At 34.7% G+C, this 18,228-nt stretch overlaps 1 protein-coding gene across 50 annotated transcripts in view; it reads right to left on the bottom strand.

Moving 5' to 3' along the window:
- RIMS1 (regulating synaptic membrane exocytosis 1) overlaps positions 1 to 18,228 on the bottom strand; it is a 420,732-nt gene that overhangs the window by 154,758 nt on the left and 247,746 nt on the right. For 9 of the 50 annotated variants that reach the window (XM_028508498.2, XM_028508477.2, XM_028508480.2 and 6 more), the window contains exon 1: positions 16,104 to 16,422. The exons of 28 other annotated variants lie outside the window; for them this stretch is intronic. In XM_028508498.2, the coding sequence (XP_028364299.1) occupies positions 16,104 to 16,203 (100 nt within the window). In that variant the 5' untranslated portion in view covers positions 16,204 to 16,422. Of the gene's footprint in view, positions 1 to 2,991; positions 3,080 to 12,226; positions 12,357 to 16,103; positions 16,647 to 18,228 lie in introns of those variants that run through there. 13 more of the 50 variants (XM_028508489.2, XM_028508492.2, XM_028508494.2 and 10 more) reach the window with 7 other exon arrangements.

Below are 18,228 nucleotides of genomic sequence, written 5' to 3'. Positions count from 1 at the left end.
AAGAAACAATATTATTTAATAGGACTTGCTTTCTAGGCAATAAAACAAAAATAGGATGATATACTTGTTAAATTTAATTATTAATCACATAATCTCTGAAACAGTAAAGGCTCCAAATAAATAATACTATGCATACTGATGCAAAATCACAAATAAATTACTATCAGTCTACGTTCCTAGTATAGTGAAAATATTGGTCCTCAAATACTTTTGGATGACTTCTTTCAAAATCCACAACAATGTCAACTCCACAATTTGATGGTAAATGCTCCATAAATAAATAACACAGACTTGTGCCCCCTGCATGCAAGGCCTGGGGCAAGGCTGGAGGCATCTCCAAACCATTGGTCTTCAGCAGAACCTCTTCAATAATTCTAATTAAAAATCCAATTTCTGGTTTGGGTTCACGACACACACATGCGTAGCATCATTCCTTGGGAGAATATTACATTATCTGCAGTCTTTAGGGATTCATTAGAGTGGTGGTTCTCTAAGTGCACATTAGAAATTTCACTTTCAAAATTCTCCTTTGTTCACAATGTGGTCTTTTTCTATCATAGAACCAACGATGTTGTGTGTGCTCTCTTTCTCTCTGCAGCAACTATTATTTACTAAAGTCGTGAGGTGTGAAGGGTGTTTGTATTCAGAAATTATGTATGCTCAACAGAACGGACAGAATTGAACTACTTCTAGAGAGAGATTAAATATTTGCTGGAGGGCCTGGAATGCTATCTCTGTGTTTGATAATTTGGGGGTACAGAAAATATGGCTAAGTAACTTAACTACAAATGAATTTCATTACCACTTAGTAGAGGTGGTACTTTTATGTTTATGTGTAGTGTTTGGTGAAACTGAGAACTAGTTTTGGGAATGCCACCCCTACCACCACAAAGTTCTACAAAGCAGTTCTATAGAACTCAGAATCAACTTTCTGGCTGAGCTCTGGGATCAATAATTAAGATAGGGTTTCAACTTTGGGAGATAATAACTTCTATAGTGTTCCATTGTTCTTTCCAGGGTAGGATGAGAAAACAGTCATAAAATTGCTTTTTCAACTATATAAAGCACAACAGAAATGCAAGTTGTCATTTGAGTATAAAAATATATATTAAAATCTATTTCCAATAACAATACTGATAAGTATTTCTGTCAATTCTAATGCCAGGTGAAAAGTAAGTGAAGACATTTTTTTTCTGCCCCGTAGTTTACTTATCTGAAACCTTGAATAATCAGAGAATCATACCGTATTTTAATTTTTCTATTAACATTACTATATCTTATCTGATATTTATATTTTTGTTGTTTTTTACAAAACATAAAAACTAGCTATTGTGTAAAAAAGAGCATTGCATTAGAAGTTGGAGACATGCGACTTTAATCCTAACCCTGTTATACTAGGTGTATTACCTTGATAATAGACTTTCACTACTATAAACCCTAACCTCCTGTGTAAGTGGGAACAATGCCACTTACAAAAGTTTTGTGAGGATTAAGTGAGATATGCCAGGCTTATAACTATAAAAATCTTTAGAAATTGATTTTCTTGTATAATACATAATTGAGATTACAAATATAAAATCATGGTGTTAGAGACCCCATTTATAGTTGAGCAGCTATCATTACTTAGTTGAAATCAATAATCTTGGCAAAATATGTATACTTTGAAATGGACTTAGAGAAATCTTAAAGACATTTTGTTTATGAGAAAAAGTAACATACATAGAAACAGTAATATAAATCTTCCTGTTGATTTCCACTACGTTAGTGGAAGCCTAAGGGGTTAAGAATACTATGGTCAAGCAATCTATACTAAAACAATCTATACATCAGATTAACTGTTAACCAAAAATATCCTGCTGTGAAGTAATTAATTTGATAAGCTTGCACAATATATCCTAAATCTAAATATAAGCACTCTGTCATTTCTTCTTTATATCATATTTTTGTAGGAGACCAAAATAAATATGGTGTATAAACTAAATCCTTCAGACTGACTTTCTCCAAATTACGAAACAGGTTGGCCATTTTATCCCTTTACCTATTTTTCTGATGCCTCGGGATATCCCTGAAAATCTTTTCTTGAAACCAGCTTGTTTTATACCTTAAAAGTTATTTGGTATTACTTATGGAATATATTTCAATACTGATATTCTAATGGGTTATATACATCCTAACTTCCTCAGATTTCTTTTTTTAGTTTGTATTCCTAACAAAATAATCTAAATAATAACAGGACTGATGGTCTTATATATGTTTTAATATGTGACACGGTCACCCTGGATGACGGGGCTGTGGGAAAGCACAGAGTATTTTGTGACAAGACTAAAACACATTGTACAATAAACAGCTATCTGACATGATAAACATTAGTTATCAGTTTAATTTTTCCTGGTTCTGAAAATTTCATAATTTAGATTTTTGAGAGTACATAAGGCTTTAGGGTTCTGAAGCACTCCCAAAACATCGTGTTGTTCCATGTCCTCTTTACTCTTTACCTCTGCATTGACCTGACACTATAGGACTCAGAAGAGGCTGAGAAATGAAAGTCCCTGAAAGTTTTAAACAACAACAAAAACCAAACCACATACACACAGAACACACACACACCACTGTGCCTTAGAATAATAAAACATGGGTATTCAAGGTCTTCGGAAAATCTAGATCAGACTATACTTATCATCTGTACTAAATTATAATAAAATGTATCTGAAAACAGTCTAAGGTGATTGACAGGGCAAAAAGATTTCCACAAATAATAATTTAGAGAGGAATAAATTTCGTGTATAAACATGGTTTGAGGCCTAATGACTGAAAAATTTCTGCCCTAGAGTATAAATACAAAATAGTAAAGTACCCTGAATAGCAAGTCGCAAAACTAACAATCTTAGGGAAACTTCTTTCTTTCATCTAACACAATGACTCTTCAGAAATAAGAGTTTGGGAAGTGCTGCACACAAGAGGGAAAAATTTTACTGCAACTTTCCAACTGACCAGGCTTCCACATTGACACTGAGTATTCCATTCACGTGGGAGAACAGGTTGTCACGTGCAAAGCCTCGGAATAGCCAGCCAGGAAACCCTGTGGAAAAAATCGGGGTTTACTTGTTTTCATTGTTTGGGGACTGGATGTTAACCACAGGTTTAAAAAATTGTAGTGCTGGGCAAGTTCACAGCACATATTATAAGAAAGCACTCTAGATGTAAATATCTTCGATAAAGGAAAACATTAGTTTTTTATCTAGATCTCACACCCAGGCAATGCTAGCAAAATAATATTAATTTGCAATAGTAATTCTAAATGTGAAATCAATTCCTACCCGCCTCTACATCCAAAGACATAAAAATAAAAAATATCGAGATCGATACATTATCATGGTTTTGGAAATGTAAGTCATAAGAATAATAGTCAAATGATGATAAAGATGAATTTAAGGTTATATAGAACAAAATGGAAGTAATTATAAAGGATAGATACTGCTTACCCTTTTAAAATATATCATTAAATCCCTGGCTGGTGTAGCTCAGTGGATTGAGCATGGGCTGCGAACCAAAGTGTCGCAGGTTCAATTCCCAGTCAGGGTACATACCTGGGTTGCAGGCCATGACCCCCAGCAACCGCACATTCATGTTTCTCTTTCTCTTTCTCCCTCCCTTCCCTCTCTAAAAATAAATAAATAAAATCTTTAAAAAATAAAAATAAAATAAATAAATATATATATATCATTAAGCTTTAAAATAGTAGAAAACAAATTTATTCTAGCAAACATTTTTGGTAATATAAATTGATGTTTTAAAACCAGAGCTCCATCAAAGCAAGTTACTATAAATGTTGTTATTTTTCTTTTTTGTCTTGTTTCCTGTTTGTTTGTCTTTGTTTTAATTTTGGCTATGCAAATAAATAATTTATAGACATATTAAAGGGCTTTCTAAATTGGAAATTACTTGATTGAGTGGGAAAGCACTAGGCATAGAAATTTGAAGAAGATTTTATGCCTCAACATTGTTCTACAGAAAAATGCTAAGGTATCTATATTCATAAACCTCAAAAATAGAACCATGGGAAACTAGGTTGCAAAATACTGCAAGGTCACTGGTCTAAACCTCTGCTGCAGTGCAAAAGAACTCAAGCTGTGTAGAAGCACGTCCTTTTAAATGTGCCCCAGCTCCATATGATGGAAGATTATTCAAAGAAGAGAAAGCACAAAAGACAATGGAGGGAAAAGAGTAATATTCACAAATGCAAATAGACAGCATATAAACTTTTCGTTACAAAGCAAACTAAATTAAGGTTGGTCAAAGACTAACCAACTGACTAAAGAAAAGATTTCTCTTCCAGACTTCCTAAATATTTAAGGTTTGGATTAATCACAGTCTAAAATGGTCATTCTATCATAATAATTTCAAAATATCTTCATCTTAAATTTTCATAACAAAACCTATTACTTTAAAAAATCAGGAAGTCTCACCAGCCTAGACTTTAAAAGACTTAACATGTTTTCTTGGCTTGGCCACAGGTGCTCTCTTAAGAATGGGATGGCCTTCTACTCAGAAGTGCAAGGCATACCTAATGTCCTGTGTGTCTGTCTGGCTGATTAAATCAATGACTCCACAATTACCCAGCTGTAGTGAACTACTCTCAAGTCACTTCATAGAGTATATCTTTTTGAATACAATGTACCTCAATATTTTTGAAATTTAAAATAAATAAAAAATTTATTTTAATAAATTTAAAAATTTTGCTTAAAGCAATATTATCTACATAGGTCTTTGTGAGGGATTGTAGTAAATGAATTAAGATATTACAAAATCTAACTTGAATTAATCCAAGCCATCAGACAACCATGCACCTGTACTTGCACTGTGTTTCCATACAGACTCTTCCCCGCACTGCTCCCACAGTTCCTTTTACAAACTGCCCTTTACCACAGCACTATATGTGTGTATCACGGTGCTGATGTTACTCATACAGGAATCGTGCAGTGGCTATCTTCTCTGTGAAACTACACAGAAGAAACTTCCTTTCTGGTGTCAATATCAGGAAAAATCCATGTGTATTTAATTGGTTTATTATTTTGTTATGGAAGCTGTAAATTCTGTAATTGATGGAACTCTTCTCAAAGCTTGGGTGCTAGCATGTTTTTGGTTAAATCTGCAACCAAATTTTCTACCCTATTCTTACTCACCAAACTTTTTAAACTATTTTTTATTCAAATGGCTGTACTTCTAACATTTTGTAGTTAGTAAGCCTTTTTGTAGATTTTAAAGTGAGAATTAAATTAATATATTTATACACAAAACAATTATAACCACTTTCATTAAAATATAGATTTTTCCATTCATAACCTGAAAATGCAATTGATATACAAGTGTTAGGTTGATTCATAGCTTAAACAGTAGAATTCAGTAAATAGCAAATTATCTTAGCCTATTTGTGAATCTTGCTTAAGGATGGAGAGCAAGTGAAAAAGGGTTCTTATCTGGCAAAAACCAGTTGTCACAAATCTGAGCTCCTATACTTCATTCCTTCAAAAACCCAGTAGGCTTCCACTCATGATTTCACAGTAGCAATCCATATGAGTCGTCTTTCACTCAGCCCCACAGGACAGGAAGATGCTCATGACTGACAGCCAAAGGGGCTGGCACAGGTACACACACTGACAACAGTATGGATCCACAAGGAAGGGCACAAGCAAGTGAAAAACAAAACAAACAAATCAAACAACTGGTTAGGGGTTTGTCTGCCCTTACCGGCTGTGATACTGTGAATAGCTTAGGACAACTACTAACAGGAAAACATAAATACTGATGTTAAAACAACCATCATTTGGCAATGTAACTTCTAGGAAAGATAACTTTTATGAAAGTACGATGAAATCCCTTTCACAGACTACCTGATTAAAACAAACAACAAAAAAGAATAATGTAAAATTCTGATGAGTAAGGTCTTAATTAAAGTATGTAAATAAAATCAATAATACCAAGCTGGCTGGCAAATGTTTAGCATAGTGAAAACTCAGCTATCCAGAATGAGGGATTTGAAGCTAAGCTTTTACAACTCAAATTAAATCACTACTCATCAATGCCACAAAAACCAAGAAACAGGTAATAAGTGTTTACCAATACTACTTCAGATTTATGGTGTATTAAAATTAAGGATTCAATGCACTATAAATATTAATTCTTATTTTCCTTTTGAATATTCTATTCCTTGATAGTTCATGAATGTGGTAATAAAATGGGAAATAGAGGGTTAATTGTTCTTTGCATACTGTCTTATACACAGACTATAAATATAATTCTTATTTTCCCTCTGAATATTCTATTCCTTGATAGTTCATGAATGTGGTAATAAAAATGGGAAATAGAGGGTTAATTGTTCTTTGCGTACTGTCTTATACACAGAATCATCTCCTAAAAACACTCAACTAAAATTAATGTAAGAGTAACCAAAGCAAGTGAACAAAACTATAATTTCTAGGTTAAGTGTTACATGTATTTATATGTAATCACTTCTGATTATGTAAGTGAATTAAATTGTGAAATTAACAGATATTGGTGAAAAAACTGAAACTGAATATTGTTAGCATTGATATCTAAAATTTTCAGTAATATTAAAACTAAAATTTGAAACTTCTTTGAACAATTCATGAAAAATATTAAATTGAATGTTATTTCAATAATCTGAAAGATAACAATTTTCCTGTGTTCTTTAATGCAAATTTTATAAGTCCTTAACAAACCTTTCTAATTAAGATATAGAATGATATCACAAAGACAGTAAATATTGTTAAGTAATTTTTCCCAATAAACTTAACATTGACAGAATAATTCCAATGATCTTAATAATATAAGATCATATACTGTACATGATTTCCATAAAGCAACCCGTATTTTAGCTAAAATGGCTTACTGACCACAGTAAGAATGATCTGGAGAAATGGATGGACCCACGAGAAAAATCAAATTGTAACGGTGATTATAATAGTTTCCAACATTAAGAAAAAGTCATAGTTTACCTTAACCTTTCCTAAAATATAGATATATATATTTCACTTGAAATCAAATTACAGGATTACCTCCATTTTATTTTGTTTTATTTCTTTTTCATTTTAAAAAATTTTTTAATTAAATATATTTTATTGATTATGCTATTACAGTTGTTCCATTTTTCTCCTTTGCCCCCCTCTGCCTAGCACCTCCATTCCCTCCAGCAATCCCCACCCTTAGTTCATGTTCATGGGTTGTACATATGGGTTGTATGGCTTTCCATTTCCTATACTATTCTTTTTTAACTGGCTGATTAACTATTTTCTTTTTTAAATTGTTTTATTGTTGTTCAAGTACAGTTATCTCCATTTTCCCCCTCACCACTCCCCTTCCCCATTTCCTACACTATTCTTAATATACCCCTATTTATTTTGTGCCTAACCAATTATGCTTCTTATTCCCTGTATCCTTTCCTCCATTCTCCCCCTTCCCTGTCACTCCATGTGATCTCCATTTCTAAGATTCTCTCCCTATTCTAATTGTTTGCTTAGTTTGTTTTGTTTTTTGTTTTAGATACCATTGTTGATTAAAATGAGAAAGTCAGTCAATAGCATACCCTAAACTCAATCTCCTTTTCTTCCTATCTGGCAAAACTGTAAGTAGCATTTACTTTAGGTATAAAATGCTTATTATTCATGTTTGAAATATATCTTTAAAGAACCTGGATTTAAATAGTCCTTGCAACTTTATTCTAATGGCTAAAACACTAATGTTTCAAATGAGAAACACTATTACTATAGTTTTGGCTATTTTTTAATTGTTGAAAGGGATAAAAACATCAAAAGGAGACATCTCTCTAGTCTTTATAATATCATTATCAAGAATTTTTTATAATTTTGTTTTCCAAAGTGATGCCCTAATAATTCTGATGACAAAAGTTACACACACACCCACGCACACACACAGTCTTTAGGCCTACTACAATCTTCATTCAATGTAATTATTACTGCATTATACTTTTCCAGATGTGCAGTTGGGTCACGGCATGAAAACTCTGCCCACTGAAGCTGACCTCTGTCAAAAACAGCTGGAGCAAACATGGAGACTAAGGAGCGCGTGTTCACACCGTTCCCGAGAGCACACGTACAAGGAGCAACTTCAGGCAAAAACTCCAAAAGCAGATCCTTCTCCTCATTATGAACCACGGGTTTCTCACTGGTATTCTATAGGGTCTTTCAGATTAAACAGGTATTTTGAGGGTCTTATTTTGTGCTCAATTTGTCCATCACTTTTATGTCTTCACTGAATAGTTCTGATGACAGTAAAATCTCATAGACTAAACAAATGCTATATAAAGCCCTCTGTAACTAAGTGTCTGATCTAGAACAAGACTAGTATCTGAATTAAGGGAATCACAAAGTATCTACCCAAAGGCCTACTACCATAGACAAGAGAAACTAGCCTGTCAAGGCCTTCTGCACAGAAGAGCTCTTGAGGTACAAGTAAAATATGTCAGTTTGTATAAATACAGTCCCCTTTTCATCTAAATGAAAGTGCTCTATGTTGAGTATGTGAATTTTCAGTTGTCCCTAATCCCTTACTTATATATTTAATCATTTATTTATAGTTTTGGAGAGTTAAGCTGGGGGTGAATATTTTCGTTATAATGTGGATTAACATAGTCCATGAAATTATCAAATGGTAATTAAGTTTTTTTAAAGCAAGAGCATTTCGAAGGTCTTTGGTTTATTCATTATTCACAGGAGAAAAATGACTTACCTTTATGTAGGCAAGACTGTTTCTACCACTGAATGTCAAGTAATTTGTTTTTATGATCTTTTTTTTTAATTTTTTTTAAAGATTTATTTATTTATTTTTAGGGAGGGAAGGGAGGGAGAGAGAGAGAGAGAAAGAAACATCAGTGTGCGGTTGCTGGGGGGTTATGGCCTGCAACCCAGGAATGTACCCTGGCTGGGAATTGAACCTGGGACACTTTGGTTCCCAGCCCGTGCTCAATCCACTGAGCTACGCCAGCCAGGGCTGTTTTTATGATCTTTAAGGCAAGGTTATATGGGGCATATGATCCCTGTTATACGGCCCATCGATTTAAGGGACTCTTTAAAATTGTGTATAAAATTGTGTGTCCATAAGTGTTTTATCTGTAGAGAGCCCATTGTTTCCTTTATTTCTCTGAAAGTCTCATCATCTCTGTCAGAATTAAGAACAAATGGTTAATGAGTCTGGATGGAGCGGTGGTTCAGACTGAGGCATGGCTCTGTTGCCTTGGTGCTTTACCTAGAGCTCTCAGAATTATCCTCTCTTGCAGGTCCTCAGCCTCAGCAGTAGGCTTTCATTAAAACCCCTATTTAGGCTAGATACTTAAGAAATCAAGAAACCATACTCAGAGAAAATGAGTGATTACATACAGAGGGCAAGGGAATTCACCTCAGAAGCTATCAAGAACTATCAAGAAACTACTCATGAACTATCAAAACTGTAAGTAATAATTGTTTTAAAAAGCTTTAATCTCGACAGGCAAGAAAACTTATTATATGCAGATGCATTAATATTTCTTCCCTGATGAGTGCCTTAAATAATTTCAAAAACATTTAATAAAATGAAAAATAAAGAAAATAATAATAAAGTTATATATTCTAAATAAATTATTAGAAAATATAATCTTGAAATAAAAAGAAAACTTCAAAGTGGATAGAAAATTGTTCCACTTTTTGATCTGCAAGATTCAAGGACTAAGCATTCTCTAGAGGAAAGAAAAAAACATTTCAAGGCTACCAACTTCTTGTTACCAAAAAAAAAATCTTCAGAAGCTATGACTATGTCTAAAGTATCTGACAGATGTTATTCAATTAAAACTATGTCAGAATCCATCTATTACAATCAATATGGCCCCTTTTCTGAAGTTGGCTTTGAAATTTGTTCAATGTTTACAGTTTACTAAAATAAGAATTTATCTCCTATGTCTTTAAAACCCATACAACTCATAGAAAACGTTCTTTGAAACAACAAATTTAAATTAAGTAAACATTCAAATTTTTGGTTGCATTTCTGCAAAGAATTGACTAACTAATTATATGACTATGACAATTACCTTTTAAAGACAAAAATAAGTATTATAAAAGTCTTCTTGGTTATTAATATTATTATAAAATAATTACTAATTCTTTCATTGATTTCTCTGCTTTATAGTTTAACATACTTATTCCTAATTTCTCTGGCTTTAGAAAATGGAGAAAAACAGAAAGTATTCATTTCATTCATTTGAAGTGCCTCTGAATCACCTGGAGAAATCTAGGGAAGCGTATATACTTGCTGCTCACCCCGATTAGTTTTGTCTGTTTTTCAAACGACTTCCATCGTTTCTCTGAGAGAACTCTTCTCAGGAACAGTCACAGGAAATGCTTCAAAAGGAAAACAGCTCCTTCTCCTGAAGATCTTTCTAACCATGAGCTAACAACTAACAGCACCGCATAAAATCAGAAAGTTGGAAGCGACTCGAGCAGACGTTCTTTTGTATGACAGAGAATTAGTTTACTGATAAAGTTACTGCCCTCACACCTACATGTGTTGCAACTACCTAATCAAACAAACCGGTTCTTTAGAGCTAGACAGAGAAAGTGATCATTGTTTTCTTTCACTTCTCATACGCATCTGTGCAGGAGCATGAACCATCATTGCCTCAGCCTTGCACCCATAATGATGAGCGTCTACCATTGAAAAGACCCAGCAAGTATGGCCATGAACATAAGTGCCATGAACACAAGTGTCCTCACCAACTTAGCAATGATTAGCTGCTCTGCAAGCACATGACTCAATTACAATAAAACACTTCTATTCTCTCAAAGAACATATTCAGTAGTCTAGACTCATGAATACTAACTAGCATTTGATAGGCAGCAATCTGATTCCAACTTTTCCAAGTGGGGAGGGTGCTGGCTGCTTCTTTTCTAGTTGCTTCTGATCTTTTGGATTTTAAGGTTGCCCTCAGCAGAAAGTGGACCTCTTGTGAGTAATTTGCTGAGAAGAGCAGGCAGGAGCTTTCCCCAGCTGCCCTCCGCAGAGCAAGCTGCACCTGAGAGAGAGCGAAGGCGCAGCCAGGGGTGCTCCTGTCCCTGGCAGCCTTCAAAGCCCCAGCAGCACTGCATCCAGCACCTTATCTGGCTGCAGCATAACTCATGATGCCTCTTTCCCCTCCCAAGGAGAACAGTCTGACAGCAGGTGCTTTCAAGACACCTCAGAATTGCTCCATGCCTATTTGGCAAAATAGTTAAAACAGAGTTAAAGAGTTGTTAGTTTAAAAGAGGCATAATCTTCCTTCCAAAAAAGGTCTGAGCTACACTTCAAAAGAAAGGGAAAAAAACAAAACTAAAGTAAAAGACTTCTTTTTCTCTCCTTTATTAAGAAAACTGCATGCCTTTAAAAATTGAATAGTGCTTTTCTACACAGAAATCATCATCAGATGATCTTGAGCACCTAAAAAATGTCATACTATTCCCACAGAAAGTGAGTCTTTTTTCAAACTGGCAGAATGGAAACAAGGGCCAGAGGGGTTAGTCACTCTGTCACCCAAGGTCACATACCCAACTCTGACCCAAAAGGCCACATTTCTGTTTCCTTCTTTCTGTCTTTCTTTCTGTCCTCCCCTTATCTGAAGTTTTCCCTTTAATCCAAAGCTTAGCATTTCACAAAAACACAGGCATTTCCATGTGCTCTAAAATGATTATAGATTATGAGAAACTAGGCCTTGGAAGCCTCTGTCTAAATACTTCTAAATAACAATCTATATAAAAGCTGATAACCTTTATATTTTAAAGAAGATTAAACTCTTAAAGCTTCTACTTTTAGTGAAATCAGTAAACAGGGAAAACAACTTCCTTTGATCAATCACAGAAGGGAAATACATACTTCATAATTAATTGTGTAATATATATACACCTAGATAAAAGTTAAATACAAAATTGTAGACAATTTACTGTACACTTCAACTATTCATTTAAACATAAAACATTAAAATAACTTCATATAATGCAACTAGATGCTTACCACTGTATTTGAAAATGCTAATATATTTGTGTAATTTCCATGTTCAAAGTAAAATAGTCCTCATTCTCTACTGATAGAATCACTGAAGCATTTTAATATCTTACTTTTTTGGATAATTAAACATATATTGCATTAATTTTACATTTATGCATAAGATTAATATTATGGCTTAGTTTACCTGTTCCTGAGAGCAATGTATGAAGTAGTAGAAACTGCAGAAACCTAGCAAACATAACAGCAGCATTGGAGTGATTAAATGAGTGCTACTGGCATCAAATCACTGAATGCTAGCTAGCAATGGCAGCAAATCCACAACACTATTAAAAATCCAGCAAAACACAAAATAATTTCTTTTAAAAATTCCCTTTGGTTCTTGCATTCTAAATCAAAACCAACAAAAAAAAGCCTTCAGTGTCCAACATTATACAACAGAGGCACTAAACAAGGCCTTAGTGCTGCTGTCATCAAAACAGATCTCTGCAGTATACAGCTTCTCATTGATTACCGCATTCCTCTATAGTGCTCTGTGCTATACTAAAGAGGCTCCCACAGCAAACACCAAAGCTCTGGTAGGCCCATGATTAACCATTTCCTGAAACAAGGCAGAGAAGACGCTACCTTCCTTTAGGCAGAGACATGAAATGCTGTGGTCCCTTAAGCCAGCACAGGAGAAAGACTCAGGCAGATGCGTGAAGAGCTCCTCTTTTTATCCCCCCAGTGACAATGCACTGAGGTATCCGTGGGCTAAGATGACAAAGTCAAGCAGACCCATGTTGGCTTGTGAACCACAGAAAACTCACCTGAGATGATCTGGTCCCATTACCAATCACTGGCAATGATCCTGCCAAAGCCCTGTGTAACAGATCATTTCCTCTGCAGTTCCCTTTCTGAGATCTTAGCCCAGTGACAACAACTGGCACAATGAAGCACAAAGCAGGAGTGCAGGAGTGAGTGCTGGGAACAAGGACAAAAGTGCTTCTTCAGGCTGTTCCGGTATGGCCAGCCTAGTGTTATTAGCAGCTCCTTGTCAGGGGGCAAAAGGACAACCCCAGGTAGGTTTTCCCCAGGAGTTGGGGCAGCTCATAGTTCCACTATTTTAAAAGATGCAGGTCTTTGATAACTGCAGAGTCACTGTTCATAGCCGAATAAATTTTTCACTGAGATATAAAATCATTAACTTCTCAAGTCATCACATTTACTTTATTCACCTAATATGGATCACATAGAACAATAGCAATAATAACAAAATGAGGTGACTTTAAATTATGTCACTCCACTAATTTAATTTTTATCACAGTACGGAATTCAGTTTCCAAAAACAAAACTGAACAATGATATACCTCTCTAACCCACTAGGGAATATTATTGAAAAGTAGAGGCAAGCGGCTTTTCATTTGCTTTGGAAAATGAAATGATCAAATGATAATAGAGGGAGAACAAAGAATCACCTTGCATTTATTTTAACTGAATGCAATGTTTGCTTAAATCATATATACTTGTAAAAATAATTATCTGATAAGGATAAATTCTGAAACATGGATCATCTCATCGTAACCAAATCCACTGAAAAATATCAGCCTCAAACAACTGAATAATCTTCCCCTCTTAAACTAACATGATTTTACTCTCTATTTAAAAAATGTTTATTTTTTCATTTCCCCCAAACTTTCGAGGTTTTCTTAAAACTGTTTTGAGTCAAAACTGGCCAATTTTCTGCTGGGGAAAGAGAAATAATCATTAATTGAATCACTGTTATGTACCAAATATTGTGCTGTGTTAATTTTATTTAATTCATTTATTTCTCACAAGGGTTATGGCAAAATCAGTATTACTTGTCCCGTATTACAGATGAGGCTGAGAAAAAAACTAGTTGACTTATTCAAGGTCATATGCTTTGTAAGTAGCAGAGATGGGATTTGGACTTGACTTAGACTTGAAAGCTCATTGTATGCACTTTTCACTATACAAAGTAGTAGCTACTGCAATTATTTTGATAGATTACCTGAAAGTTGTGCCAGTTTTTATTAAAGAGCTAGGGGCTTGGTATGAAAAACTATAATGATGCAGAAGGGCCTACAATCTTCCACCTCAATTTTGCACATTTGGGGCCAATAAGGATTTTCCAGGCTACTGTATGGGGTTGAAGTCATGCTTTGCCTGCTGAATGTAAGTTCCTTTTACTATGGCTCTGTTATAAGACATACAAATGTCGTACAAAAGACATACAAATTCTGAGAGACAGAACTGCCCAGCAAGTAAACTAAAGAGCAATGTTGAAAGGAGAGCCAAAATTTTCAACAACCATCTTACTCATTTGCCCAAACTGGCACCATGTAATTTTATTTGATTCAGATTTAAGAATCTGTGGATCTTACAAGCCCATGTAGGTTAAGACAACCAAATAAAAACACTTTAATATGCTGTATATGGCTAAAGTTGTGCTGTGTTTGGAGATATCTCCTTTTCGTGTATCTTTTCTCCTGTTTCTTTTTTTCTCATTTATCACCCTGGAATGGCTTGTTTCAAATTATAAAATCATTTGGAATGCTATTAACCTAATATATATCCCTCATTTCAATCTCATTAATTTATATTAATTTGGTATAATTATATTGAGTTCCCTAAAATGCCACCATATGAGAAAATTTGTCAATAGTGCAAACTGTATTTCTAACACAAGATAACTGATAAATCAAGTAAGGTCTCTAGAGATGGTATAGACAGATTCCATAATTACAGAATCAAAATAGAGAATCAATATTAGAAAGGGCTAATGTTAAACTCATACAACCACACATTGATATCTATCTCTCTCTTTCTCCCTCTCTTACTCTCTCTAAAAAGTAAATAAATAAAATCTTTTTAAAAAATTAAAAATTAAATACCCTATCATTCATTTCTGGGTACCATATACTCTGAGATCCTGTGCATAGTAATAAGTGCCATTGCCTGAGGTCACTGTCCACATATAAGTAGAAAAAAAAATCCTTCTTTTTCATTAATTCGGAATTTATATTAACAATATTTACTTATTTAAAACATTGTATCATTCTGTTCATTTTGGGCCACTTATATCCCTCCTTGGGGTTATATATCTCACAGCCTCCCACTCAGCTGTGATTTCACAGTCACTTCTACCAGCAGACTGATTTCCCTTGGGAGAGGACATGTAAAACCTAACATCCACTGCAACTTGGAGCTTGAACATACACCATTTGACCTTGAGGTATTGTGGTCTAGGTCAAGGCCTGTTTGTGAAAAAGTTTCAGCTCTTTTATAAGAGCCCAGGATCTATTATTATTATTATCATCATCATCATCATCATCATCATCATCATTCCTCACCCAAGGATACAGTTTATTGATGTTAGAGAGGGGGAGAGAGAGAGGAAGAAAAAGAAACATTGATCGGTTGCCTACCATACAAGCCTCAACAGTGGACTGACCCACAACCTAGGTATGTGCCCTGACTAGGAATAGAACTTGGAACCTTTGGTGTATAGGATGATGTTCCAACCAACTGAGTCAACAGGCCAGGGCAGTATCCATTATTTTGAATAAGTGACACAAACTTCCTCTTTGGGGACTGATTTTCCACTAATGATGATTCCAATTTGTCATTTATTTCTCATTCTTTGTATTGGCATGAGAAAGGAAAGCATGTAGTACATTCACTATAAACAAAACTCATCCACAGTTTAGCAACTTTCTATTGTTTTTCCTTCTTTTCCAAGAACACATTCTAATCTTTAAATCTTTTTTAAATTGGCTACTACACAAAAAAATCGTAAATATGATTAATCATTTTACAATCTTTAGGGCTATATGGTAAATCTAATATCTCTCAGAGAAAAAGACTGCAGATAAAATTGGCAGCCAGGAACTTTGCTCTGCTGAGAAAATGAGACAAAATCACTCCATACCTGATGCACACAGAATGGGAATATTTGCACTGGGAAGACAGATACAGAAGAAATGCTAAGTACAGATTTGTGTCCACATGAAAAAAGAATGAAGTAGGATTCTCGTGCCCCAAACTCAACATCTGTTGCTTACCAGCACCTGCTCGTCGGACTTGGATTGCTTCCTCTTCAAAATCAATAAACCTCACTTCTTCCCACCCTCCTGGAGAGCCAGGTGTCCCAGGTGCACACATGACAGCAACCTTGTAAAGAAATCCAGCCTGGGGATTTTCAGCCTAGCTTTCAAATTCAAGGTCTTAACTAAAAAGATGGCAAAGTGCTGCCTCCTCCACCACAAAAACAGTAACAACCCGTGGGTTAGGAGCAGCAGAAAATGAAAACTGAAAGAAATATTGGTGTAAGCATAAGAAAGACTCTGCATGACTGACTCAGGTCATTGCAGGCACTGGGCAGCTATGCAAAGGACTGCTTGGATAAAATACCTTATACAAGCCTCGATGGGCCTGGTGGTGTGGAGACTGTAGCATTTACTGAGAAGAAGCATATTGGCAGCTCTGTTGGGTTTTAACCAGATCCACAGGGTTCAGGAAATAAGCTCTCTGCCAGATGACACTATGCTCCTAGCCATTCCTTCTGTTTACGTTATCTCCCAAATTACTCTAACTAGTGTCCTTTCTCCTGCTGTGAGCTTATTTGTGGACAGGGCTAAATAAAGGATTTTTATGACAACAGAATGGCCATTAGCCCATAAGATGATTTCTTAAAACATAAATCTTTTGCTTTTGTTTAGTACTATTAAAATCAATTAAATGAGAGTTTCTTATTATTATACCTTTGATTTTTAAAGAAGAAAATGTTTTGTTTCTTCCTGGAGAAATATTTGAAATTAGGCCATCTTTGTACATATTATATATTATTCTTTATCATATAAATATTTGAAGATAGGTTCCCTCTTCTTATTGCTGTATTTTCCTAGCAGAGGTGTATATATTTACATACACACACACACTATATATATATATAGTGTGTGTGTGTGTGTGATATATACATGGTACACACACACACACACACACACACACAGGCATTAGGACTTCCTCCTAGTATATGTGACATGGTACAACATTTCTGGACTATGAAAGGCTATATCTTCCTTTCAGATTTTTAGATGGGATGCATACGCCAACCTTATGAAAAAAGAAGAATTATATTTTTCCTCTACCATATTTAGTCTTCCATGAAAACAAACAGGTACATGCAATTTTAATTTGAGCATATTATTCTGCAAGTAATTATCACTTTTTTGGATTTTAATATAGAGAATATTAAAATAGTAAAAAATGCATGTGTATATATTCCACACTTCCTAAAGCATATTCATATGCTTCAAAACAAATCTGAGAGGAGAACAGGATGGGTAACATTACAAAATAATCATTCATTTATAGAAAGAGTCATGGAATATAGACCAAGACTGACATGTCTTAGACATCAAATTCCTAAATTACCAACCTAAGGCTTCCACTTTATCAAATTATTATTTTCAAATTAAACCTCAGTACTAATATGATAGCCAGAAAGTACAGATAAAACTAATGACAATCAAATGTCCATAGCATTAATGCTGAAATATTAACCACGCGTAATACCCTGGAAATTAGTTTTATTTCTTCATAGTCCTAGTGATTGATGCAAAAAAAGTCTGATTTCAAATCACAAATGTCTTACAAGTGCTCTGTGAAGTAACAGTCAATACTGTATTGAACTGCTAATTTCCACGTAATATCAACATATAAAAGGAAGAGCACAGAAACACTGTATAGCACGTGTATATGTTTCCCAACTCTTCCCAAGTACTTTCAAAAGTAGAAAAAAAATCTGTACTTATCTATAGCTGACTCGTCTATGTAATTTCCTCTGTTCCTCACAATCATATTATGAAAAAACAAGGTATGATTCTACACATACAAATATACTGAGTAATTTTAAGTAATGACAATGTCTAGATTATAAATTCTTGACAGGATATAAACAAAGCATCTGATTCTCTATGGGGCTAAAGACTGAAGACTGTCCAGGTGGAAACAGCACACTGCTGCTGTACTGACTGGCTTCATCTGGTTCATGAGCCACGCTGCACTGTTAATGTACTGGCACTTAAGAATGAATGTCAGAACTCTGGGCAGAAGAGGATATATATATATTTCCTTACAATCTATGTATGTTTAAATCCCATATCCTCTTAGTGAAATCAAGATTCT

The sequence above is a fragment of the Phyllostomus discolor genome, chromosome 4 (genome assembly GCF_004126475.2).
Source record: "Phyllostomus discolor isolate MPI-MPIP mPhyDis1 chromosome 4, mPhyDis1.pri.v3, whole genome shotgun sequence".
NCBI classification, from domain to species: Eukaryota; Metazoa; Chordata; class Mammalia; order Chiroptera; family Phyllostomidae; genus Phyllostomus; species Phyllostomus discolor.
Note: the sequence above shows the minus strand (reverse complement) of the source record. Positions and strands in the feature narration are given on the sequence as shown.